The sequence below is a fragment of the Ursus arctos genome, unplaced genomic scaffold, assembly GCF_023065955.2.
Source record: "Ursus arctos isolate Adak ecotype North America unplaced genomic scaffold, UrsArc2.0 scaffold_10, whole genome shotgun sequence".
NCBI classification, from domain to species: Eukaryota; Metazoa; Chordata; class Mammalia; order Carnivora; family Ursidae; genus Ursus; species Ursus arctos.
The window spans coordinates 52,586,438-52,607,410 of record NW_026622764.1 but is presented as its reverse complement, the minus strand read 5'-3'; the positions used below and the strand labels follow the sequence as shown (position 1 = coordinate 52,607,410).

The 20,973-nt window shown below is 49.1% G+C and overlaps 1 protein-coding gene across 1 annotated transcript; it reads right to left on the bottom strand.

Annotated features, from left to right (window-relative positions):
- Nucleotides 1-274: 274 nt before the first annotated feature.
- On the bottom strand, nt 275-20,734 carry SERP2 (stress associated endoplasmic reticulum protein family member 2). Its single transcript, XM_057306636.1, has 3 exons — nt 20,556-20,734; nt 15,750-15,822; nt 275-672 (listed from the first exon to the last, which is right to left on the bottom strand). The coding sequence occupies exons 1-3, from the start codon at nt 20,637-20,639 to the stop codon at nt 632-634; spliced, it is 198 nt and encodes a 65-aa protein (XP_057162619.1). The 5' UTR covers nt 20,640-20,734; the 3' UTR covers nt 275-631.
- Nucleotides 20,735-20,973: the final 239 nt, after the last annotated feature.

Below are 20,973 nucleotides of genomic sequence, written 5' to 3'. Positions count from 1 at the left end.
TTTAAAAAAGTAAAACAGGTAGAAAATCCAAGGTCATTAGCGCCGCCCAGGGCTTCATTCTGGGCAAAGACCTTGACGGTAAATCTGCTCTGGTTCCCCAGCCACAGATTCCTGACCCTGGCCCAGTCGCCTCATCCAGTTCTCCTCCCCTCCCCCGCCCTCCACCCCCACCTCCACCTGGAGCTATTCTGGCATTTTCTTCCCTTCAGGATTCTCACGGTAGCCCACACAAGGTATAAGGTTGAACAAAGACATTTATTTGTAAAACCGATTCCCAATGGAGGAGAGGTTGTATCCATGGAAAGTAAACCGCTGATCATTCGGAGGACCCCATGCATACATCAGTGAGACCAGGGGCAGAACCAGACAGTGCGGCTGCAGACACCTGGGAGCTACCAATCCCCCGACAGAAAAGCAAAATGTCCTTTCCGCTCCAGAACACGGATGTACCAAGATGTCCTGTGAGAAGGCAGTTTGGTCTGACATCCACGGTGAAGTGATCAGGGAACAATGGAGGGAGCCTTTTTTTCTATTCTGTGTGGCTTGTTTGCTTCCCACAGATCCCCGGCTAAAAGCTTAAGTGGTCCTCCGCCCTCCAGAGGGAGGGGCAGTGTCAAAGCCCCGGGCCTCCTCACATGCCCATCCTTATGCTCTGAATGATCTGAAAGATAGCTGAAAGAGGAAAACAAGACAGCTCAGGTACCAGGCAGCACGCAGCTGGAAACCCCAGCCCACAGCGAGCCCCCTCCTGCTGACCCCCGGGCCCTGGACGTGCGAGCGTACAGCTGATTAGATATTTCCTAACAAGGAGTTAAGTTAACAAGAGGTCAGTGAACTTCTTTAAAAAGGCAGCCTGGCTCTGTCTGCTGATGGGTGCCTCGGGGATTTATGGATAACTCCTGCTAATTCCATCAGGAGCGAAGGCCAGAGTTCCCTCAGGCGCCGAGAGCTTCCCCCCCGCCACCCATTCCCCAGAAGTGTTCGGTGGCCACTGGGGAGAAGGGGACAGGGCTTTCCATACGGGCACTGCACTCATTTCACAGGTCAGTGAGGCTGCCTTTTCCAAACGGCAGTGACCTGGAAAACAAGCAGCCCCTGAGCTGGGAGCCAGGGCCAGGCGCTTGGAGCAGATGCGACAGGCGCGGGGCCCCTGGATGCCAGGAGCCCTCCGTGCAAGATCTCCCGGCTGCCTGCACACTTCTGCAAGGCTGCGAGCTCTCATCCCCAGTGACACTGGCTTTATTCCGTGGGGGTGGGGAGCCTGGAAGCCCGCAGAGAACTCCGGGCACCCTTGCTTGTTTGGCCAAGGGCTGGTTCGACAGCTCCCCCAGCCTGGTGCTATCGTGGTCAAATGCGTTCCAGGAAAGCCAGGCCCCAGCTTCTATTTTACACCCTCTCCAGAGGGCAATGGCGGTCAGTCTTGGTGAGGATGGCGGGAAGGATGGACACGGCAGCTACCATGTGTGGCAGGATTTTTTTCTGAGGGAGGCTGGGTATCCTTTCACTGAATCATGTCTAAACACAGAATAAACAGGAATGCAGCTGAGTGGCCACAGGAACACAGGCCCTCCAGAACACTCAGGAAACAAGTCGTTGGCGTTTCATCATCTAACGTTAGTGAGCACGCGCTGTGCGCCAAGCACTGTGCTTCGGGTGCGCAAAGACCAGTAACACACAGGGCCTTGGGCGATCTTTCTTGGACAGCTAGATTCGAAGGAGAGATAAAGCATGGATGCTTTTTTTTTTTTCTAAAAAAAAACCAAAACCAAAACCCTGCACACGTCATCACTACTCTCCTGAACGGGATGTATACCAAACATGACAGAATATTAAGTTTTCATAGACGTTCAGCGGGACCCTAATGAAAACAGTCATTGATTGGACTCTGTTGTAATATTGCCGTGGAGTCTACGGGAGGTGTCGCCTCCGACACCAGAACAGCTCCGGCCGGGTGCGCTGGGCTCATTTCTGCTTCTGTTTTGTTTCATTAGATGATCTCCACTCACCTCTCTGCTGTTACAACACCAACCTGCGGTGGGCCCTCTTCTATTATGATGTTGCCACAGACCCAGTGGAACACAGAGGCTGTTGGGATTACATGGAAAATTAAAGCGAGCCCATTCTGTGCAAAGGTCGGAGGGGCTCTTCTCCAGATCCAGCCAAGGAGTGAATTCAAAAACTTGTGATACTTAATTCTGCTTGTGCTCAGAGGTTTCCTTGGCTGTTTCTGGGTTTGGGGATGGGTCTTGATGGGAGAAGTTGCCACATGGGGGAGAAAGTACCTGATGGAAATGGATAAGCTCCCAGAAATGGCGGGCACGTCTGTCCTCCCCTCCCAAGGCTGACAAGGAATATAAGTTAAACAAACATTCTGTCTTCCAGCTCAACAGGAGTGCTGGGAGGCAGCTGTGTATTCAACAATGTTAGGGAAAAACTATTTACATCTCCCATGCCTCATGTTTTGGTCTTGGGATTGGGGCAACATCCCTAATCTTGACAAACAAGTTTACAGTGGAATGTTAGGGTCAGATGGAACCAGGTCTTCCCTGAATGGCTGTGCGACTGGGGGAATAATTTAACCTTTTCGAGACTGTTTCCTCTTGGGTAAAACGAGGACCATGGTGCTTGCCACGCTGTTACAGGGATTCATTGATGCGACATAGACAAAGGCTCCGCGCACGTGGAGGACGCGGTGCACTGGCGCTGTGGCTGATGTTACCATGCCTACGGTAACGACCGCCTCTTCACGCATGTGCAGGAGGACCCGAGCTCAAGCACCACGTGCTATCTGCCACTCTCTACAGGTGTGCATTTTGGGAAATTCCCAAACAGTTCTGAGCCCTGATTTCTCTATTTGTACACCTGTAGATAATATGGATCTCAAAGGACTGCAAGGGAGAAATATCATGACATCAGCAAAAAATCTGTGCACCATGAAATGCTCAAAAATGGTATTTCTCCCTTAATTTAATCCTTCGAGAAGAAATGGAGGTCAACAAATCGGAAACACTCTGTGCGTGAAGTCCATAGGGCCCCATCAGGTTAATTCATGACTTTAAGAGTGCTAGGTAATGATAAAACCACTCAATTCTGTTTAAGGACCTGTTGCAAATTACTCTGAAGAATCTTAGACAAAATTCTCTTGTTTCAGTTCACTTGTATTAAAACAACTTACCAGTTACTGAATTTGCTTTACAACTAATTAAAGATCACTGACCCTACGGGATCCACGAAGTAACATGTGAAAATCTGATGGTCCTTGACATGTTTACAGGTGACTCTTCAAAATTGAACCCGCTGGAGAAATGACTTTGAATAAAGTTTATTTTAAACTCACCATTTGCCTCCACCTTCAAGATAATGGAGAGATGGTTGTGTTTCTTATTCCTTTTCCAGTTGCGTTAAGTCTCTAAGAAGCCTTCCACATTCTATGCCAATTACGTTAATTGTACTTCTGTGTGGCTGCCAGTAATGACCCGCCGAATAACCCCGGGCTTCCAAATGCTGACTTTGCGAGGCAGCGAACAGGAAGGGAGCCAACAGTGGGTTCCAAGTGGGAAAGGAAGTGGGGAGTCTGGAGCCTGACAAGTTAATAACTTAACAGTGGGTGAACAAAGCTGAGAAAACAGCTGAGCAGGCTGTAGCAAAGGGGCTGAGGGTAAGCCAGACAGCAGGGAGGAGAGATGCCAAGAAAAGGAGGGATGGCGGGCATTCCAGGTCAGGGCATCTGGCCTCAGGCAGGTCACTGAGGTTCAAAAAAATCCAGGCTAGAGCAGGAGCCGCGGAATCCCGGAGCCTCTGCCCTCTGCAACCTGTTTTGCTTCCCGATCTTCGGTAGGTGACGTTGGACGGTCACGTCTCTCTTTTATTTAACCATATCCCCTTGCAATGAAATCCTCAGTCTTTCGCAGGCAAGAGCCATTCACACCCAACAATTAAATGAACCAGAACGATCCTCCTGACTCCACATCTGCCAACACTCCCCTCTACAACCTTCCGCCCTACAACCTCTTCTAGAAGGTTGCTTCTGCTCACTTACTCCCTTCCCTTCCCGACAACCCCCACCGCAGTCTTCAGTCTAGCTTCTGCTCTCTTCAGTCCACTGAAATACCTCTTGCTAAAGCCACAAAGCTCCCTCCGTGTCACTTAATCCAGTGGGCATTTTCCAGCTGCCTCTTATCTTCCTTCCCTACTAGCCGTTGTCGAGAACTCCCTTCAGCCCTCTATTCCCTTGGCCTCTGGGACACTGTATTCCCCTGGCTTCTAGTTTTCTCCCTTGTCTTTGGCTCTTCACACTACATGGGTTCAACAGGGGTCATTCTAAATCCACCTGACCAGTAAACAAGAATAATATTCCTCCTCAATGAGCATTCTGGCTTTCTTCTATTCACTACGTTCTTTCTCCCTGGGCGACCTCACCCTGGCCCACAATTTTAGTTGCCACTTAGCTTTTGATGACTCACCTATGTGTCCTGCCAGCCCTGACTTCTCCTCAGAGCTTCAGACCCACATCTTCCACCATCTAAAGGAGATCCACACATAGGTGGCTCAAAGACACTTCAAACACATCAGGACCTTGTCATGATCTCTTCCCACCGCCAAACTTAGGATCATTATCCTCCATCTTGCAGGGAAACCCAAAATGCCAGAGTCCTTCTTGACACCTCCAACCAATCCCCAAGACCTGTGGACTTTACCTAAGGATTTTGCGATTGTGCACCTTTCTTTCCATGCATCCGGCAACCCCCCTAGTGCAAGTTCCTGCCATCTTTCCCCAGACCCCTGCGATGCCCTCCAACAGGTCTACTCTTGCTCCTCTTCGGTCCTTGCTCCATACTGTAGCTAGAACTATTCTTTAAATGAAAACAGGTAAGATCGTGTCATCCATGTGTTTAAAGCACACCAAAAGCTTCCTATTGCCCAATCCTTGTTGAGACCTCCATGACCTTCGTATCCCGGCCCTATCAACCTCTCCGGCCGCATCTTGTATTACTCCCCTCTCTTGCGGTAATTCCTCGTGTTTTCAAAAGCTCTCTGCTCTTACTGCAGGGCTTTTGCACATGCCATGCTTTCTGTCTGAAAGACTTCTCCCACCCTGCCCTATTGCCTAGTTTTCCTTTCTAATCCAAAAGTTTTATCTGCAGAGAGGCCTTCTTTGACCATCTGAAGCAAGAGTTCTCAAAGCTGCATGTGTACGATAGTCTCCCGAGGATGTGTGAAAACAGAGGCTGGACCCCACCTCCAGAGTTTCTAACCCAGTGCGTCCAGAGTGGGAGATGAGCATGTGTATTTCTAACCAGGTCACAGGTGATGCTGAGGCTGCTGGTCTAGGGACCCCACTTGGAGAACCACTTACCCAGAGGATACTAGCACTTTGTGTTATATGCTTTCACATATTACATGCCTCTCCTTCAAACTCTGTCAGGGCTGAAATTTCACATGTTTCAGCATGACCACTTGGTGAACTCATCTTGCTTCCACACTAGGTTGTGAGCTCCAGGAAAGCAGGAACCTTGGATGATTTTTTTTTTAAGATTTATTTATTTGAGAGAGAGAGAATGCAAGTGGGGGGGTTACAGAGGGGAAAGAATACCCAAGCAGACTCCTGCTGAGCGTGAAGGCTGACATAGGGCTCGATCCCAGGACCCTGAGATCATGACCTGAGCCAAAACCAAGAGTTGGATGCTTAACCGACTCAGCAAACCAGGCACCCTGGGACCTTGGATGATTTTGCTCCCGACTATACCTCTGGGCCTAGCTCAGCTCCAGGCACATAGTAGTTCCTCAGTAAATATTTATTGGAGGAACAAAAGGTGAATAATTGCAAAAAGCATGGAGGAAAACGCATATTAAAAACCTCAAACAATTATTTTGTGAACCAAGAGTCAACATCAAATGACTACTTTTAAATTCCAATGTTGTAAGAGCCCAGTCTTTGAAGGAGAAGGAAAATCATGAAAGACCATAAACTCCTTAAGTCCTGAGACTGTGTCATCCCACCCCTCTCTTACCCTGGGACTGAACTACCCCCGCTAATTGGGAGTGCCAGAAGGACACGGGGATGACAGGAAGGGATCCCCCAGGAAACTGTCGGACAGCTAGAGAGGAGGCTGCCAGAGGGCTGCCTGCCAGATAGCAGGAAGCTTCAGAAGGCTACTTGTATTGAAAATAAGGTTGATGATAAGCGAGATTGAGAGAGTTACTGAGAAGAGAGATTGAGACAGGCCAGAAGAATATCTTTAGGAGGATAAGACAACCCTAGAAATGACATAATTTTGATTATTTTTCATTTAAAAAAATGGGAAAAAAAGCTGGTAAGAAAACCTACAGGGTCTGTGAAAGACAAGTAGAAATGTCAAGAAATAAGACATTGCAAAGGTGAGTCATTAAGCTCTCAGGAAGAGTCAGCACAAAGAGAGTCAAAAGCAGGATACTATTCCCAGCAGCATTTCCTGGTAGCTTCTCCACAGACGGAGAAGAGGGAAGATAGAGAGAGGTCCAGGGTGCTACGTGAGGGCAGAAAGGCACTGTGGAAAGAAGGGATATTATTAGCAAAGAATGGGATGCCCTCTATCCCCAGTAAAATGGCAGACAGCAGAAACGCTCTTCTGAGCGGCAGACCATACACGAACCCAAATGCTCCATGAGGCGCAGGGCAGAGGGCGGCACAGTGTGAGGGAGGTCACAGGTCACCTCGTGGGAGCCAGTGGCAGATGAGACATCTTTTCCAGAGTGTCCATCTCAGATCCAGAGTCAGGAGTTCTTGAGCAGAGGAATGTCCTCAGTCCATCCTCGGTGGTGAAACGGAAGGCCTCCTCCAGGCCTGCTCTGTCCCTCAAACACCCTGCTGGCCAGTCAGTCTCAGGGGGTGTGACAACCACCTTGGGTGTCACAATTTCCAGATCATTCTGGAGGTGTCCAAGAAAGGCCAGTGTTTATTGGTTGACCCGCAGACATGGTGAATTCAAATCTGTCCTGGAGCAAAGTCCAGAAAAGAGTAAGGTGATGGAGGGCCGGGTAGCCCTGTCAGCAAGCAGCCCGTGGCTGGGTCAAGGTTTTATCCACCTGGGAGCAGACCGAGGATGGCTGTGCATCTGGAACCTCTGGCAGGGAAAGCAGGAGATGTTGCAACAGGAGCTGTTTTCAAAATGCAGTTGTACGCTAAAGGCCCAAGGTTGGTGGAAAACTTCCGCTTGGTTGTACTTTGGGGGGAAGTGGTGAGAGAGAAGGCAGGCGGGGTAATAGGAAGTGGATGGGTTTAGAGTTCAGGTTTGGGTAACAGCTCTCTCACTCTTTAGCTGTGGGACGCGGCTGATTTCCTCCGTAAGCCTCAGTTTCATGACCAGGAAAAAGGAGCACCAAAGCTTTTTTGTAGGGATTACGTGGCGAGAAGACAAAGGTACACATAGGGCCTCGTGTTATAATAAGGACTCAGGAAATGGTAGCCAAGACAGTTGTAAAGAATTCTTTCTAGAAATAGAGAAGAGGCTCGAGCTGCCCCAGCAGAGGTGACACCACCGACCTCTGGCTGACAAACCTGTCCCCCACCTGTCCAGTGGGGGGCTGGCTCTGCCACAGCCTCCTCAGGACCTCAGAGCTGTCGATCCCAGTACAAGTTTTCTTACCATAATGAAGCAAAGTCACTAGAAAGATCCAAATGTTCTCTTTCCTTCTCTGTAAGCGTTCAGAATCTTGGTCAGAACCTTGCCTGGGAGGCTGAGAGGTGGGGAGATAGTGTGACTAAGGGTCATCAACATAAGGACCCTAACAACAAGCTCCTAAGGTCCTAGGAGTTAGAGACCATCCCCATGTCTTTTAAGAATGGGAGAACCAAGGCTTAGAATGGGCGGAAGTTGAACAAGGCCACATGGCTAGTAGGCGGCAGAGCCAGGTTTCAAACTCAGGGAGCCTGGTCCCAGAGCTGGCACACACGTGACTTGGCCCTTTCCCTTCTCCACACCGTTCTGAGCAAAAGCAGCCAGTCCTAGGGAGGGTAGGGGTATTGCCCCTTCCGGAAATGGAGAGGCCTTATGTAAAGGGAGACAGTTGGACCACCTGAAACATGAGGCAGGGGGAAGAGGAGGGGCTCAGGCCCAGCCAAGAACAGCTCAGGGAAGCACTTCTTCATAGCGGTTCTGAGTAGGCTGTCCTGAAACACGGACCTGTCCGTGACATGCTCTCACCAACCCCCGCCCTGCGCCCACAGGCAGGCTGGGTCCCTGGAGGATTCAGGAGAGTATAGTCTGTTAAGTGACAGACAAAGGGAATGTGTCTGCCCAGAAACAGTGCAGCTACTGACAATTCATGTGCCAATAAACCCAGCAGGCCCTTTGCTGAGAGCCAATAGCTCTGTCATGGCAGAGGCCAGTGCTGGGCCAGAGGCAGTTTCCTATTTGATGGGCAAAGAGGGTCCAGACGTCTCCTCCCTTCCTGGGATGAAAAACTCAGAATATCCAACAACATAGGAAGTACCCCCTACATACGTGCACACACATACACAGTCACACACACACAAATGCACACACAAACATACACACAGACACACACAGATCCCACTTCAACAAGAACAGCTGCTCTTTCATTTATTTCTAACGTTTGAACAAAGTTCAGCTGCTCTTTTTTTTTTAAAGGCTAAAACCCACTAGTCTAGATGTTTTCTTCTTCAAATACACTTAATTTTTTTCTGCTTATAAAAGTAATATATGCTCATTGACAAAACTGGGAAATAGAGAAAAGTCCGAGGGAAATAACAGTCATTGGTTAATCCTATTACCCGAGAGGTTTCCCTTTGATGGGGGATATAAGCTCATCAGTTTCAAGAATACCCAGGCTTCTGTAGCCATTAAAATTCTCATAATCTCTAATTAGGAAATGAATATCAGGCTTGGCCAGAGCGAGAGGAATAAAATTGAAATTAGAAATACGTGAGGGAGAAATAGTCTGAGGGAGGGACCGGGGCATGGCCGGTGCGTAAGAGTTCCCCTCTGGGAATCAAGGGATCATGGGAATGAGATGACGACTCCATGAATCCAGTGGAAACCTCAGTGAGGGGCGAGGACAGAGAAGGGTACGGCCATGTTGCACGGAGCGCCATCTCAGTCTGCTGCTGTCAACGTGGTTTCACACCAGGGCTCAGAAAACGTACGTAGTGCCTCAGGGTCACAAGATGTGTGTAGACGCTGACTAAGCAACCAAACTGTCTGAACAGCCAACACGTCACGGAAAAGATCTAATTTCACTGAATCCAGGAGCCCTTCTAGTCAAAGAGGACAGCTAAACATGCTGAAGACAGTTGTCCTTTCCACACTGTGGCCCCAATGTTAGAAAAGTCTCGTCCAGGGATGGCAGAGATGAGCACGGGCCCCTGCTGTCCGTACCAGGTTTATGGCGGACATGACTGGTCAGCTGCAGTGTACTTTCCCCCAGAGCTTGGTGTGGCCTCCGAACCCTTCCCAGTAAAGCCCTTAAAATTGCTGACGACAAAGGGGACAGGACAACCCCGGGGGCGAGGGCTCTGGGTTGCAAGCAGCGGTGACTAGCTTCACTAATGGTCTGGGGCAGCGCACCAGGACCGCAAGTGTCTCCCAGAGATAGCAGCCGGCCTATCTGGACGACATCTCTGCCGCCTCAGACAGACATTCTGGGTCACGCTTGTCTCTGAGTCTCCAGATAAAAAACAAGCACTCCTCAGAAGCTATCACACCGTTCTCAGGGCAGCAGGTCTGCCACCGGGGACCGGGACAGCCAGGACGAGCTGCTTATCTGGAAAGAGGCCCCACCGCCTGCAGAAATGGAAGATAATGTTTTTATAAACTGGGGAGAGAAAAACCCAGCAAAGTCTCTAAGGGGGGAGGTGCTTGAGTGCTTTGGGCTTCAGTGTGCGTCTGGGATCCTTGGAAAGTAAAGACAAACGCGAGCAGTTACAAAGGCCCAAGCAAAACAAAGTCCCAGGCCAAGACCTGAACAAGAAAATTTCTGGCCTATTTGGAATAATCCTCTGAGGAGACTCAAAACAGGTATTTGGCTTTCTGAGAAACAGGTTTTAGATTTCTGACAGCATGTATATAGTATGAATAACAATAGAGCTGGTTACCAAATTAAATAAAACAAAGAACAGTCTGGCCCTGAGATGTCCTATCTGGAGAATACTGTGTCTCAAAAGCACACGCTGTTCCCAAAGCTTTTGTACTTCACAAAGAAAACTTGTAGGGCAGAACAGTGGTGCATTCAGCTTGCGTTAAGGAAATGCAACTTATATTTTATTTCTGATATTCAACTTACAGTACAAACCCCTATTCATTGATTTCTGCACGTGGGTGCTTCCCTTTTCCTGTGCGGGGAGGTCTGAAAGATTTTGGTGCTTTATCATGGGAACAGCACCGCACGCACCCGAATGTTATCACTTAAATTGCTGACACATCCTTGGAGTGGAGAGGCAGGGCCTACTGCTTTCTGAAAGATCCAGACCGACGCAAGTGGCTGAGCCTGGAAGGAGGAAAGGCATACGGAAGCCAAGCCCTCCTTCTGTGGCACCCCAGTCCCATCCACAGCACCACTCCTCCCCACCACGGCTACCTACAGTGAGGGCGTTGACAGAAGCTGCAGGATTCACGTTTGCTGTGGGTGGAGGGGCTGCTATTATCCCTCTCTGATCAATAAGGAAATCGATACAGAGAGTAAATCATGTGTCCAAAGCTGTCCAGCAGATAGTGAATGTAGGCTTTGAACCTACATCTGGCACATTCCAGAACCATCCCCCCTTGCCGAGGCCTCTTCACCTCTTATCCTGTTACCACCAATTGGTCAGGTTTCAAAGAAGTGTCTTGCCCAAGAGCCCTTTTGCAATCATGGAAAGTGGAAATCTACTCACTCTGAAGAGGGGTGTATTTAGAGAGCCTCTTCCAACTGCAGCTCTACGGGACAATGTATTAGACGTTACAACCGTGTGCCTGGACTCCGGGCAGCCCCAGGAGCTCTGGCGCGCTTATCTGATCTCCTGCTGGGGGGTGAGCGTTGGCGGGGTGCGTGTTTGTGCCAGGGGACTCTGGGCGCCTGCGCTCTGTACCCTCCCCACTCTCCTGACTCCTCTCCCTTCCTTTTCATTATCTTGCTCTTATCAGCACCGCAGGCATGAGAGGCATGTGTGGAGAATGAGGAAGGCCGCAGCAAAGAAGCCGAGAAGCAAGGGGTCAAGACTGCTGTGACACACAGCTCCCCATAGTTAAAGGGTCCGGGAACCTCCTGGAGGTTTGGGAATTTGTTTTTCCACATAAAATGGAGTAAGGGTGGCCAATAAGAGAGCACCTACTTAAATGCCGACATCTTCCCAGTCTTAATCCTCTCCCACAGTCTAGCTAAGAAAACAGATAAGATGTGCACTCCTCATTACTCGCCTGATCTGAATATTTATTTATCCTAGGTATACCGACACTACTTCTAAAAAGAGCACTTTGCCCGACCAACCATCATTAGAAAAGTGGGTTAACAGAGTGAGGTAGTGAGAGCAAGTCTTTCAAGAGAATCAGATCAATGATCAGCGCCTTCATTCATCTTCGAAGATTCCGTAAGTTTCCTGTATAAAAATATACAAACTATGAACCACCAGCCACGTGGACTCAGAACACTGACCGGGAGCTTGAATCAGCCCAACACCGAGAAGGCTCATGACCCGAAGCAGAGGACCTGACAGCCGGCCCGGCTGGACTTGGCAGAAATCGCCCTCTTTTCACATGCAGAGAACACACCGGCCGCAACCCTCGGGAGGAGAAACTCCAGAGGGACCGGGGCTCTGCAAGTCGAACAGAATCCTGACTCATCCCGGGGAGGTGGCAACAGGGACAGACCTAAAGGAGTTATTGTGTTTTTTATGACATGTTTGGATAGAGAAGAACACGTACAAAGATAGAAGGAGGGCACAGTACCAAGGACAAGTTGAGAAGAGTGACACATTTCTGTGAGAACAGTGCCTGGCTTGAGCTGAGGCTTGCAAAAAAAAAAAAAAAAAAAAAAAATGAAGGTGGTGGTAGTGGGTTATTTTTAGTTATGATTAAAAACTAGACTTAGGAATCATGGTAGCATGTTAAGGGAACACAGAGAAAGTAAGATGTCCCAATCCCTGACTAGCCTCGCTAAAAAGGCAACACGGTCTTGACTAGAAAGATGAAAAACAGCCTCAATGGAAGAGCACGGGACCTGAAGGAGGGTGGGGGGCTGTGTCCTCTTAGCCACTTGAAATCCGCATCTCAGGGCTCTGCAGCCTCCCATCCCAGGCCCCAGGACAAACCCACAGAAAGGATAACAGAGCCGATGTATTTAATCCCTGAAAAAACAACTGGAGGCTGGGAGGGCTCCAAAAGATTGTTGTCAGCAGATGTCCCAATTCACCCAGGGGGAAAAGACACCGTTCCCACTATACAGACCAACAGCCTGGCAAGATTGTAATTAAAATGTAATTTAGAGAAGGTTTTTAAGCCCTTCGAAAAGGATGGGTATTGAGAACGAACACAGGTTTGAGAAAAACAGACCAAATCACTTTATTGACTTAACCGCCCCCCCCCCCAATGGGCCAGCTAATAATGCAGGCAGGTAACGTGTATCTTGACATCAAAAAAGAAAACAATATTGGCTGTGTATCTGTTTAGTCCCTGACAACCCCGGCTGCGGGATGACTGGGCTCCTGGCTCCCTACAGCGGGGCTTTGGCCGTTCTGGAGCCTGGCATACCATCTCAAGCTGTTTGTCCTTCATCACTCAGTGCAAGTGGCACGTCCTCTGGGAAGCTTCCTCCTCTGCCCAGGATCGTTTAGAAGTCCCCGCTCTAGTCTGGTGGCTTGCGTCCTCCCGCATTCACATGTTGGAATCCTAGTGTCTAACGGGACGGGACGGTGGTGGAAGGGAGGGGCTTTGGGAGGTGATCAGGTCATGAGGGGGGAGTCCTCCCGAATGGGATCAGTGCTCCCATGAAAGAGACCCCACAGAGCTCCCTAGCCCTTCTGCCACGTGAGGACACCACATGGAGGTACAAGGAGAGGTCTGTGACCGGGAAGGGGGCCCTCACCCGGCCATGCGGGCACCCCAGTCTGACTTCCTGCCTCCAGAACGCTGAGCAATACGTTTCTGCTGTTTACAAGCCACCGAGTCTGTGGCATTTTGTTACAGCAGCCTGAACAGACTAAGACAGTCCCTTCTCCGTGCCCACCAAGCACGCTGGGCACGCTGCTATGGCAGAGCTCTCCCCCCAGGTACGACAGACAGCTTCCATCTCTGCCTCCCTCCGGGCCTGCAGGCTCCTGAAGGCGTTTGTGCTCCCAAAGTCCGGCACCGTGCCAGGCACACGGGGGACCCACAACACGTGGTGATTGTTTGCACCAGTTTTGCAGAGAGGTTCAAGGTCAACCTGAAGGGAGTTGTTGCTCACTGCATTCCGTAGGCTTCTCCAGGTCTAGACTTGATCAGTGACTTGGAGGAATAGTATACTTTCAGAGACTATAAAGCTGGCCGAGGAAGATGATTAGATAAAAGGCTCAAGGTTCACGATCGAACAGTGTACAGGCTGGCCATAAAGCCTGCAAATGCAGATTACTCTTTTTTTTTAAAGATTTTATTTATTTATATGACAGAGAGACAGCCAGTGAGAGAGGGAACATAGCAGGGGAGTGGGAGAGAAAGAAGCAGGCTCCCAGCGGAGAAGCCCGATGTGGGGCTCGATCCCGGAACGCCAGGATCACTCCCTGAGCCCGAGGCAGACGCTTAACGACTGCGCTACCCAGGCGCCCCCAGATTACTTTTTTATATAGATTTCTTTTTCTTGATAGTTGTGTGGCATGCTAAAGGCGTATTTTGTTTGTTTTGTTTTGGGGTGAAAATCAGAGACAGATCACCTGAGACAATGCGCAACAGAGGAATATGCAGGTGCCGATGGAAATGTGGCATTAATGCACCATATTCCTTGCAATTTTGTACGGTGCTCTGAGCTACGCACTGCTCGTGAAGGGGATACACTGCCCAGATCATGTGAGGTCACCGACCACATGGTACAGTATAATGTAAGATCGGCAAGCCGTTCATTATGTCTGTTCTTCTGTTTCTACTCTTTGTGGCTACTCTGCAGAAAATCAACTGACAACCAACAATAAAATTTTAATAGAAATATTCATGAAGCTTTATATGAGGTCTCAAAAAAGTCAACTGGCTGTCTACAGCATGGGGACCATCTGGCTTCATTTATCCATCCGCACCCCCTTGAATCCATCCAACCACACTAAGCGCTCGCTGGGTGCTAAATACAAGAAGGCACAGATTTAGTGGGCAATAAACACTGCCTTCCCTGAGCTGGTGGCAGTAGAGGAAAATGGATAATAAGTAAGCAAACGAAATAATTTCATATGTTGATGAGGACTCTGAATACAATGAAACAATGTACGATGGGGATGAGGGACAACTTTGGATTGGGGGCAGCTGTGGAGACGCATCTCTGAAGCCGGAAGGACATTTATATAAAGAAGAGCCTGGTGGTGCTGGGTTGGTCATTAGCTCGAAGTGAGTCTAGGATGTGCTGTGACTGTTGAAAATGAACTGAAGCTCGGGTCATATTAATAGGAGCAGAGCGATGAGAGCAAGGGCAGTGACAGTCCTACTGCCTCTGTAACAGTCACACCATTTCTAGACCCACTACCCCGGCTGCAAATGCTATATATTTTAAGAGAGTCATGGAGTGTATCCAGAAGAGGGGTCTAGAAAACACATGAGGTGAGGTTGAGAGAAGGTGGGGAGTTTAGTTTGCAGTTTAAACTCATCTTTAAAATAGCCGAAGATTCAAGATGTCCAGAAGAGAATGAGCCCATGCCTTGCGGTTTTAGGAGTTCACACCTGAACTGCTGAGAAGACAGCACAGTGTAGCTCAAAAGAGGGGAGATGTCTCTAACCGAATTAGTGCTTTACAGAAATGGGAGAGGCTTTCTGAAGCAGCGAGCCCTCCACCCCAGAAGTGTTCGAGTAGAGACTGGGTAACCTCTGTTAAAGATAAGGGATCCCCATGTTGGGTAAAAGATTTCCTTCGAGTCACATCCTTGGGAATGGGGTACAGTTTTGTTTCTTTGGGTGAGAGATCTTGGAAACCTCGGAAGGCCTGCCTTGTTAGAAGTGACCTCACTTCCCCTCACTTACCACTATTTTCAAGACCCAACCCGTGGGGACCAGGAATTACTCCCAATAACAGGTCAACTAGAAACAAACGCACGATCCTTTGCTCAAGCCTCCCCTGAGTGCGTGTGTGCTTGCACGTGAGTGTAAGCAACGCTCTCTGCCCTCACCACCTTCCAGTATGAGGTGACTGTACGTTGAGGCTCAGGTCAAAGGCTCAGTTCTATCCAGGAGCTCTAAGTGGTATTTCCTCTTAAGGCAGAAAGCCTCTCCCTTTCTCTGGAATCTGGATCTATCTTGGGCAGACAGGTGCTCCTGTTCTAACTGCCCTTTTTAGGCTATGTTTAACTGAACACTCAAGCGTACACAGACAATTGAATCGCTCAGGGTAATCGCGTTACGAGCAGGACTTGATAGTACATCAGTTCTGTCTCTACTCGTATTTGCTCCGCTGGACTAGAGACCAAATCAAACCTGCTAAGATGAGGGCTTCAGGCAGTGATTAACTTCAATCCCAGACCAATATATTTTTTCATCTATTTACTTGGGAAGCGTGTTTTTGAAGGACAGAGAGGAACATGGGCTGTGAGATCAGCAAAAAACCCATACCTGAGCCACAGACGACAAACACAAACAGTGCCAACAGCCATGGTCCCACGGGGTATTTCTCTTCCTGTGGCCTCTGAAAGGGAATGGGGGAAGTAAGATTAGGTTCAGTGATTCAGGAAACTTTTGTGGGCGATTACTAGACGCTTCTAAAGGCAGGGGATGCCACGGTGAGTCAGACGGATCCAGTCTCAATGCCTGGTGGATGGATGAAAAAAGCCAATTGTAAAGGGTCCAGACAGGTATGAAAAGATTCGTCAATACTCCTGTAACTCAGTGAACTCGGTGTTGAAGTCACACTGTAGGCCAGGCTCTCTCCCAGGCAATCGACAGCCCGTCTCCACCACTCACAGCTGCGCGCAAGGCAAATTATTATCTCCACTTTGTAGCTGGGAGACGGACACCCGAAGTTTGTTCACTTGAGCAAGGGCTGGGATGGAGGTCTGCCCCAGTAGAGAACCTGGGTGTTTTCCATGAATAGAGTCATCTTTCATTCCCCGAATCTGTGGATTCCAAGTAAGGTCACAGAACAGCCACTTTCTCAAAACCTTCTACGTGCCAAAAAAAATTGGCAAGTCGGTGCCGTGGAAATCCTTGGACTGGCCAAAGCACCGCAGGACCGTGAGTGGATACGCGAAGGAAGCAGCATTTTGTAATAAAGCTCCTGAACCTCAGCAAAGCTTGCCCTTGGGCGAAATCTCCGCGTTCCCTGGGGAGTGGAAGGGCACTCTGGTGCCCACACGAACCCAGAGCCCTGCGCACCTCTGCTCCCCTCAAACCGTTAGCACAGACGTAGTAAGAACGACCATCCACAACCCCTCTGGGTCTCTTTGCAGGCAGGGCTTGGTCCTTAAAATCTAATCGATCAATGGAAAAACTATTTTTGGATAGAAGCATCTAAAAAAAGCGGTGAATTTCTCAAATAAAAAGGGAGAAGTTGGCGTGAAAAAAATAAAGAACTCCCTAACGTTTCCTTTGTGTGTGAGCCAAAACCAAGCCATCACCAATGTAAATTAGAGAACTCATTTTATGGTCGCTAAGGCAACAATGCTCTGGTTCTCAGCGCACCTGTTACATTCTGAGAGAGCCTCCTCTCCTCTACCTCAAGTGGGCTCACTGACCACTCCTATTTCGCCGTGTGCTTTTTCTTGATGGCACCTATCACAGCTTGTATCTGTTTACTGTCATGATGCCGTGGGTGCTGTCTGTCCCTCCGCCAGACTATGGGCTCAGAGGGCAGGCACCGTGTCTCTTTCCCGTGACAATGCACGGCAGAGCCTGGCAGAGGGCTTAAACATAGCAGGTGCTTAATACGTGGTCACCGAAGAATGAACAAGCATACAAACTTCATTAAATTTGATTTCTTAGGTCAAGTAGAGTAGAGACAGGGTCTAGGAAGGATATCGTCTTTTTTTTAAATACATACTTCCTAACTGGTGATAGGGTTGTCCCTGCCTCTCTCTTACTAGGGAAGTACAGGTTAAATTGCTAATGGCAGGTAGACGCTTAGATGAAAACCCCTCAGTGCTCTGTCCTTGACGAGCTTGTATCTAACACCGCTCCTGCAGGAACCAAGCACACTGCAAGGGAACAGGTGGCCTCTCCGGACCAGACAAGGACGAAATCAGTCTTACGCAGCTGCATAACTGTACCCAGGACTGTTCCCGCGTCGTTCTTGGGCCCTTAACACCAGATCAAGGGCAGATCAAGCAAACAATCGAAATATGAAATAAAGTGACCCGAACAGAGTGTGGCACTTACCCCTCCCCACCCTCTTTCACTAGCGCCCTAACGATCTGTCACAGCTGACCAGAAACCAGCTCTGTTGCTCTCATCCCATGGACGCCATATAAAAAGTTCACTTAGCTCTATCTCCAGCGAAGCCAACAAGTGGATTCAGGAGCCTTGTAAATGAATTACTGGTCTAGCGCGGATACCAAATGGAGTCCATTATTTTTCCTTTGCAGGAAACACATATTATCAACAGGCAGAGCTCGGACTATATAACACAAAAATCTGTTGGATGACATTTTCCAGTGAATCAATATTCTCTGGGGATTTTCAGAGCTCACGAACAGCAATATATCCTTTTTCTGAGCGCTTAAAATTCCTCTTTTTTGGAAGCAGGACCCAGCACAATCCCATTGGAACAATGTGCCTAATCCTGAATCCATCGTTGGGAAAGGTAAGAAAAGCAGTAGAATCCTGCAAATGACACGGTTCATTTCAAGCAGGAGTTTGCTACTTCCTGAGGCTTCGGAATGTCAGGGGCTGGCTTTCCCTGTGATTATATACCAGCAGGGTAACTCCGAACTCAGAAATTTAAATCCCCTTCGTTCTGGAGAAGTTACTACTGTGTAATCACAAAATGATTATTCTATTTCTTTGTTTCCTGGATTTATCCAAGATAAATCTGGGAGAATAATATTCACTCCACAGCCATTAGCTAAGGAAATACTGAAGGATCTGCATAGAACTGAAGGGGTTTATTTCTGAATGATTATTCCGAATTTACAGTTAGAATCTGTTCATATGTCCCCAATTTCATCCGGAACAGGTTATCCCTTGCAAGTTACTTCGTTCAAAGTACAATTGTGTTTGATCTGTAATTAGGAAAATGAGATTTAGGGTTTAAAGTGAAAGAAAATTTCATTTTTCTTTTTGGACACTCCATTTACAATAAAGTTAACCAAAGAGCCCTTCTAACCACCTGACAATAAACAGAGATCATGGCTTGGTTTGGAAAACTTTCATTACAAATGTAATAGGGCCATTTGAACACCCTCATAGGTGCCAGGCACTTCTGAGGAGCCCACTCCATGGTCTATCAGAACCTATTAAAATTCACTCACATCATAGATTAAACAAATCTGAATGTAGCTCTGAAAGTTTAGTTGAGTTGAAATGAAGGTAAGTACATTTTCTAGGTATTTAAGCGTTTTCCTCCAATTTTTAAATTTTCTTTTATTTTGAAGACAGTAACTTTTTCTTTCCCCTAGGTCTCAAACACCTTCTAATGGCCTTGAAAAGCTAGAGGTGGAAGACATTGAGTTTACCAAGCCTAATGGATATATTGGCTCTGCAGATCAGTTCCCAAGTTGCTACTTTTGCAGGTGATACTTGCCAACTGAGTTCAGTTAATAACTTTCTCAGTTCTTTAGTTTTTCTTTTTTTTTTTAAGATTTTATTTATTTATTTGACAGAGAGAGAGAGACAGGTAGCGAGAGAGGAAACACAAGCAGGGGGAGTGGGAGAGGAAGAAGCAGGCTCCCAGTGGAGGACCCTGATGTGGGGCTCGATCCCAGGACCCCGGCATCACACCCTGAGCCGAAGGCAGACGCTCAACGACTGAGCCACCCAGGCACCCATCAGTTCTTTAGTTTCTTGGTCCATTAAAAAGAACCACACACCTAGAGATTCTCAGTACATCAGCTAAGCTGTATGATATCTAGGACGAAGTGATCTCCTAGGAATATAAAACCCCGAGTGCTTTAACATCAATTAAAATTTGTTTTTCAAGGTCAATTTGGACAGCAAGGTATGTTTTTGTGAGTAAAAGCAAATAGGGAAAACAGATCTATGTGCAAAGTGGTTCTGATTCAATGGCATATTTGCGTTTTACTGCTCAGTCACAGCGACATGATCTAACACCCAATGAGAGACCGTCAAGCGTAGCTTAAGTCTGGAGCTGTGTATGAAGCTCTGGATCCAGCGGAGTTGGAACCTAAGACTTCTCTGCCATAGTACTGCTCAGTTTTGTAGGAATTCTGCTGTGTTGATTGCAGCGCTAGCTTTTTGCTCACTCAAATCCGCATCATTTCTTTGGCTAACAGGAGTCGCCTCATCAGGTCTGCAAGCTTTTCCAGCCAAACCCCAAGCTTCAGCTGGACTTTGGTTAAGTGTCTAGGATAAAAGATTCCAGGCGCCTTGGCTCACAGACTTGGAGACCAACACTGCCCAACAACTCATCCCAGGCATGTCTCTGAATGTGCAAAATCACGGGCCTGGCATTTTCTCTTGAAGATACTCTGCTTTGCTAAAAGAACCCCCTGTGCATAAGGCCCAGATTTTATTTTAAAGTCCAGTTATAAAAGCTTTAATCTAGTCTCCGAAGTTCTGGATCATACCATCAGGATGAGCCAGAACTCACAGCGTGAACAAGAGTAATGTTGCATTTAAACTTCAGCCCAGTGGTGAGAGGCCTCACTAGGGAAGAGGCAAAGGGGAGAAAGGAGGATGGAGGGAAACATGGGTCTGAACCTCATTTCGCACTTTGAGCCCTTCTAACTTATACAAACCCACTACAAAGGGCTGGAGAGAAAACCTTATCCTTGTGGGTGTCTGTTGAGGGTGAAGCTCAGGGGTCAAAGCCCGGAAGGAGGTTTTGATAAGAGGCGTCCATTTACCTATTCATTCATTCATTCATTCATTCACCAAACGTTCTAGCACCTACTGGGTTCCGAGCCCCTTGTCACGCAGTTGGTCTAACTATTCCCTAAGGATGTGACTTTCCGTTTTTCCCAGAGACAAAGGCCCCATTCTCTCCTGGGGAGGCTCGGTGGTAGCCCCAGCAGCCACTCCCAGAGGGGCCACCACCACCCCGGCCCTCGCCGCCCACCCGAGCACCGCGAGGTCCTCTCGTCCCCGAGCCGGGCTCTCAGCGCCCACTCTGCGGGACCCGGCGGGAGGGGCGGGCGGGGGCCGGGGCCGGGGCCGGGGAGCGGGGCCCTGCGCCTGCCACCCGCCCGGCCGGCCCCGCCCCAGCCCGCCCTGCCCCGCTCGGCCCGGTCGGCGCCGCCCCCGCCTTACCAGGGTTTTGGCTACGTTCCCCCTCTGGGTGATGTTTTTGCTGTGCTTCTCGTTGGCCATCCGGATCCGCTGTTTGGCCACCATGGCTTGGGCTCGAGGAAAAGCTCTCGATTCCCACCTGCAAGAATCCCCCCGCGTTAGACCCCCGACAGGGCCGCGCGTCCCGCCCGCTGCGGGCGCTGCAGGTGGTAAGGCGCGGCCCCCGAGTCCCGCGCGCCCCGCTCCCCTGCCCCCAATGAGCCGGCTCCAGAGAGAGGCCAGAGCCCGGACGGAAGTAATCTTTCATCTCAGGAAACCCTCTCCTACTTCCTCGCCATCCTTCCGGTCCCCCCTGCTACCTAACCAGCGCGGCCCCGAGGCTGGCGCTGCCGCGCGTCCTCCCCGCACTGGGCGGCCAGAGCGCAGCACGCGGAGCCGC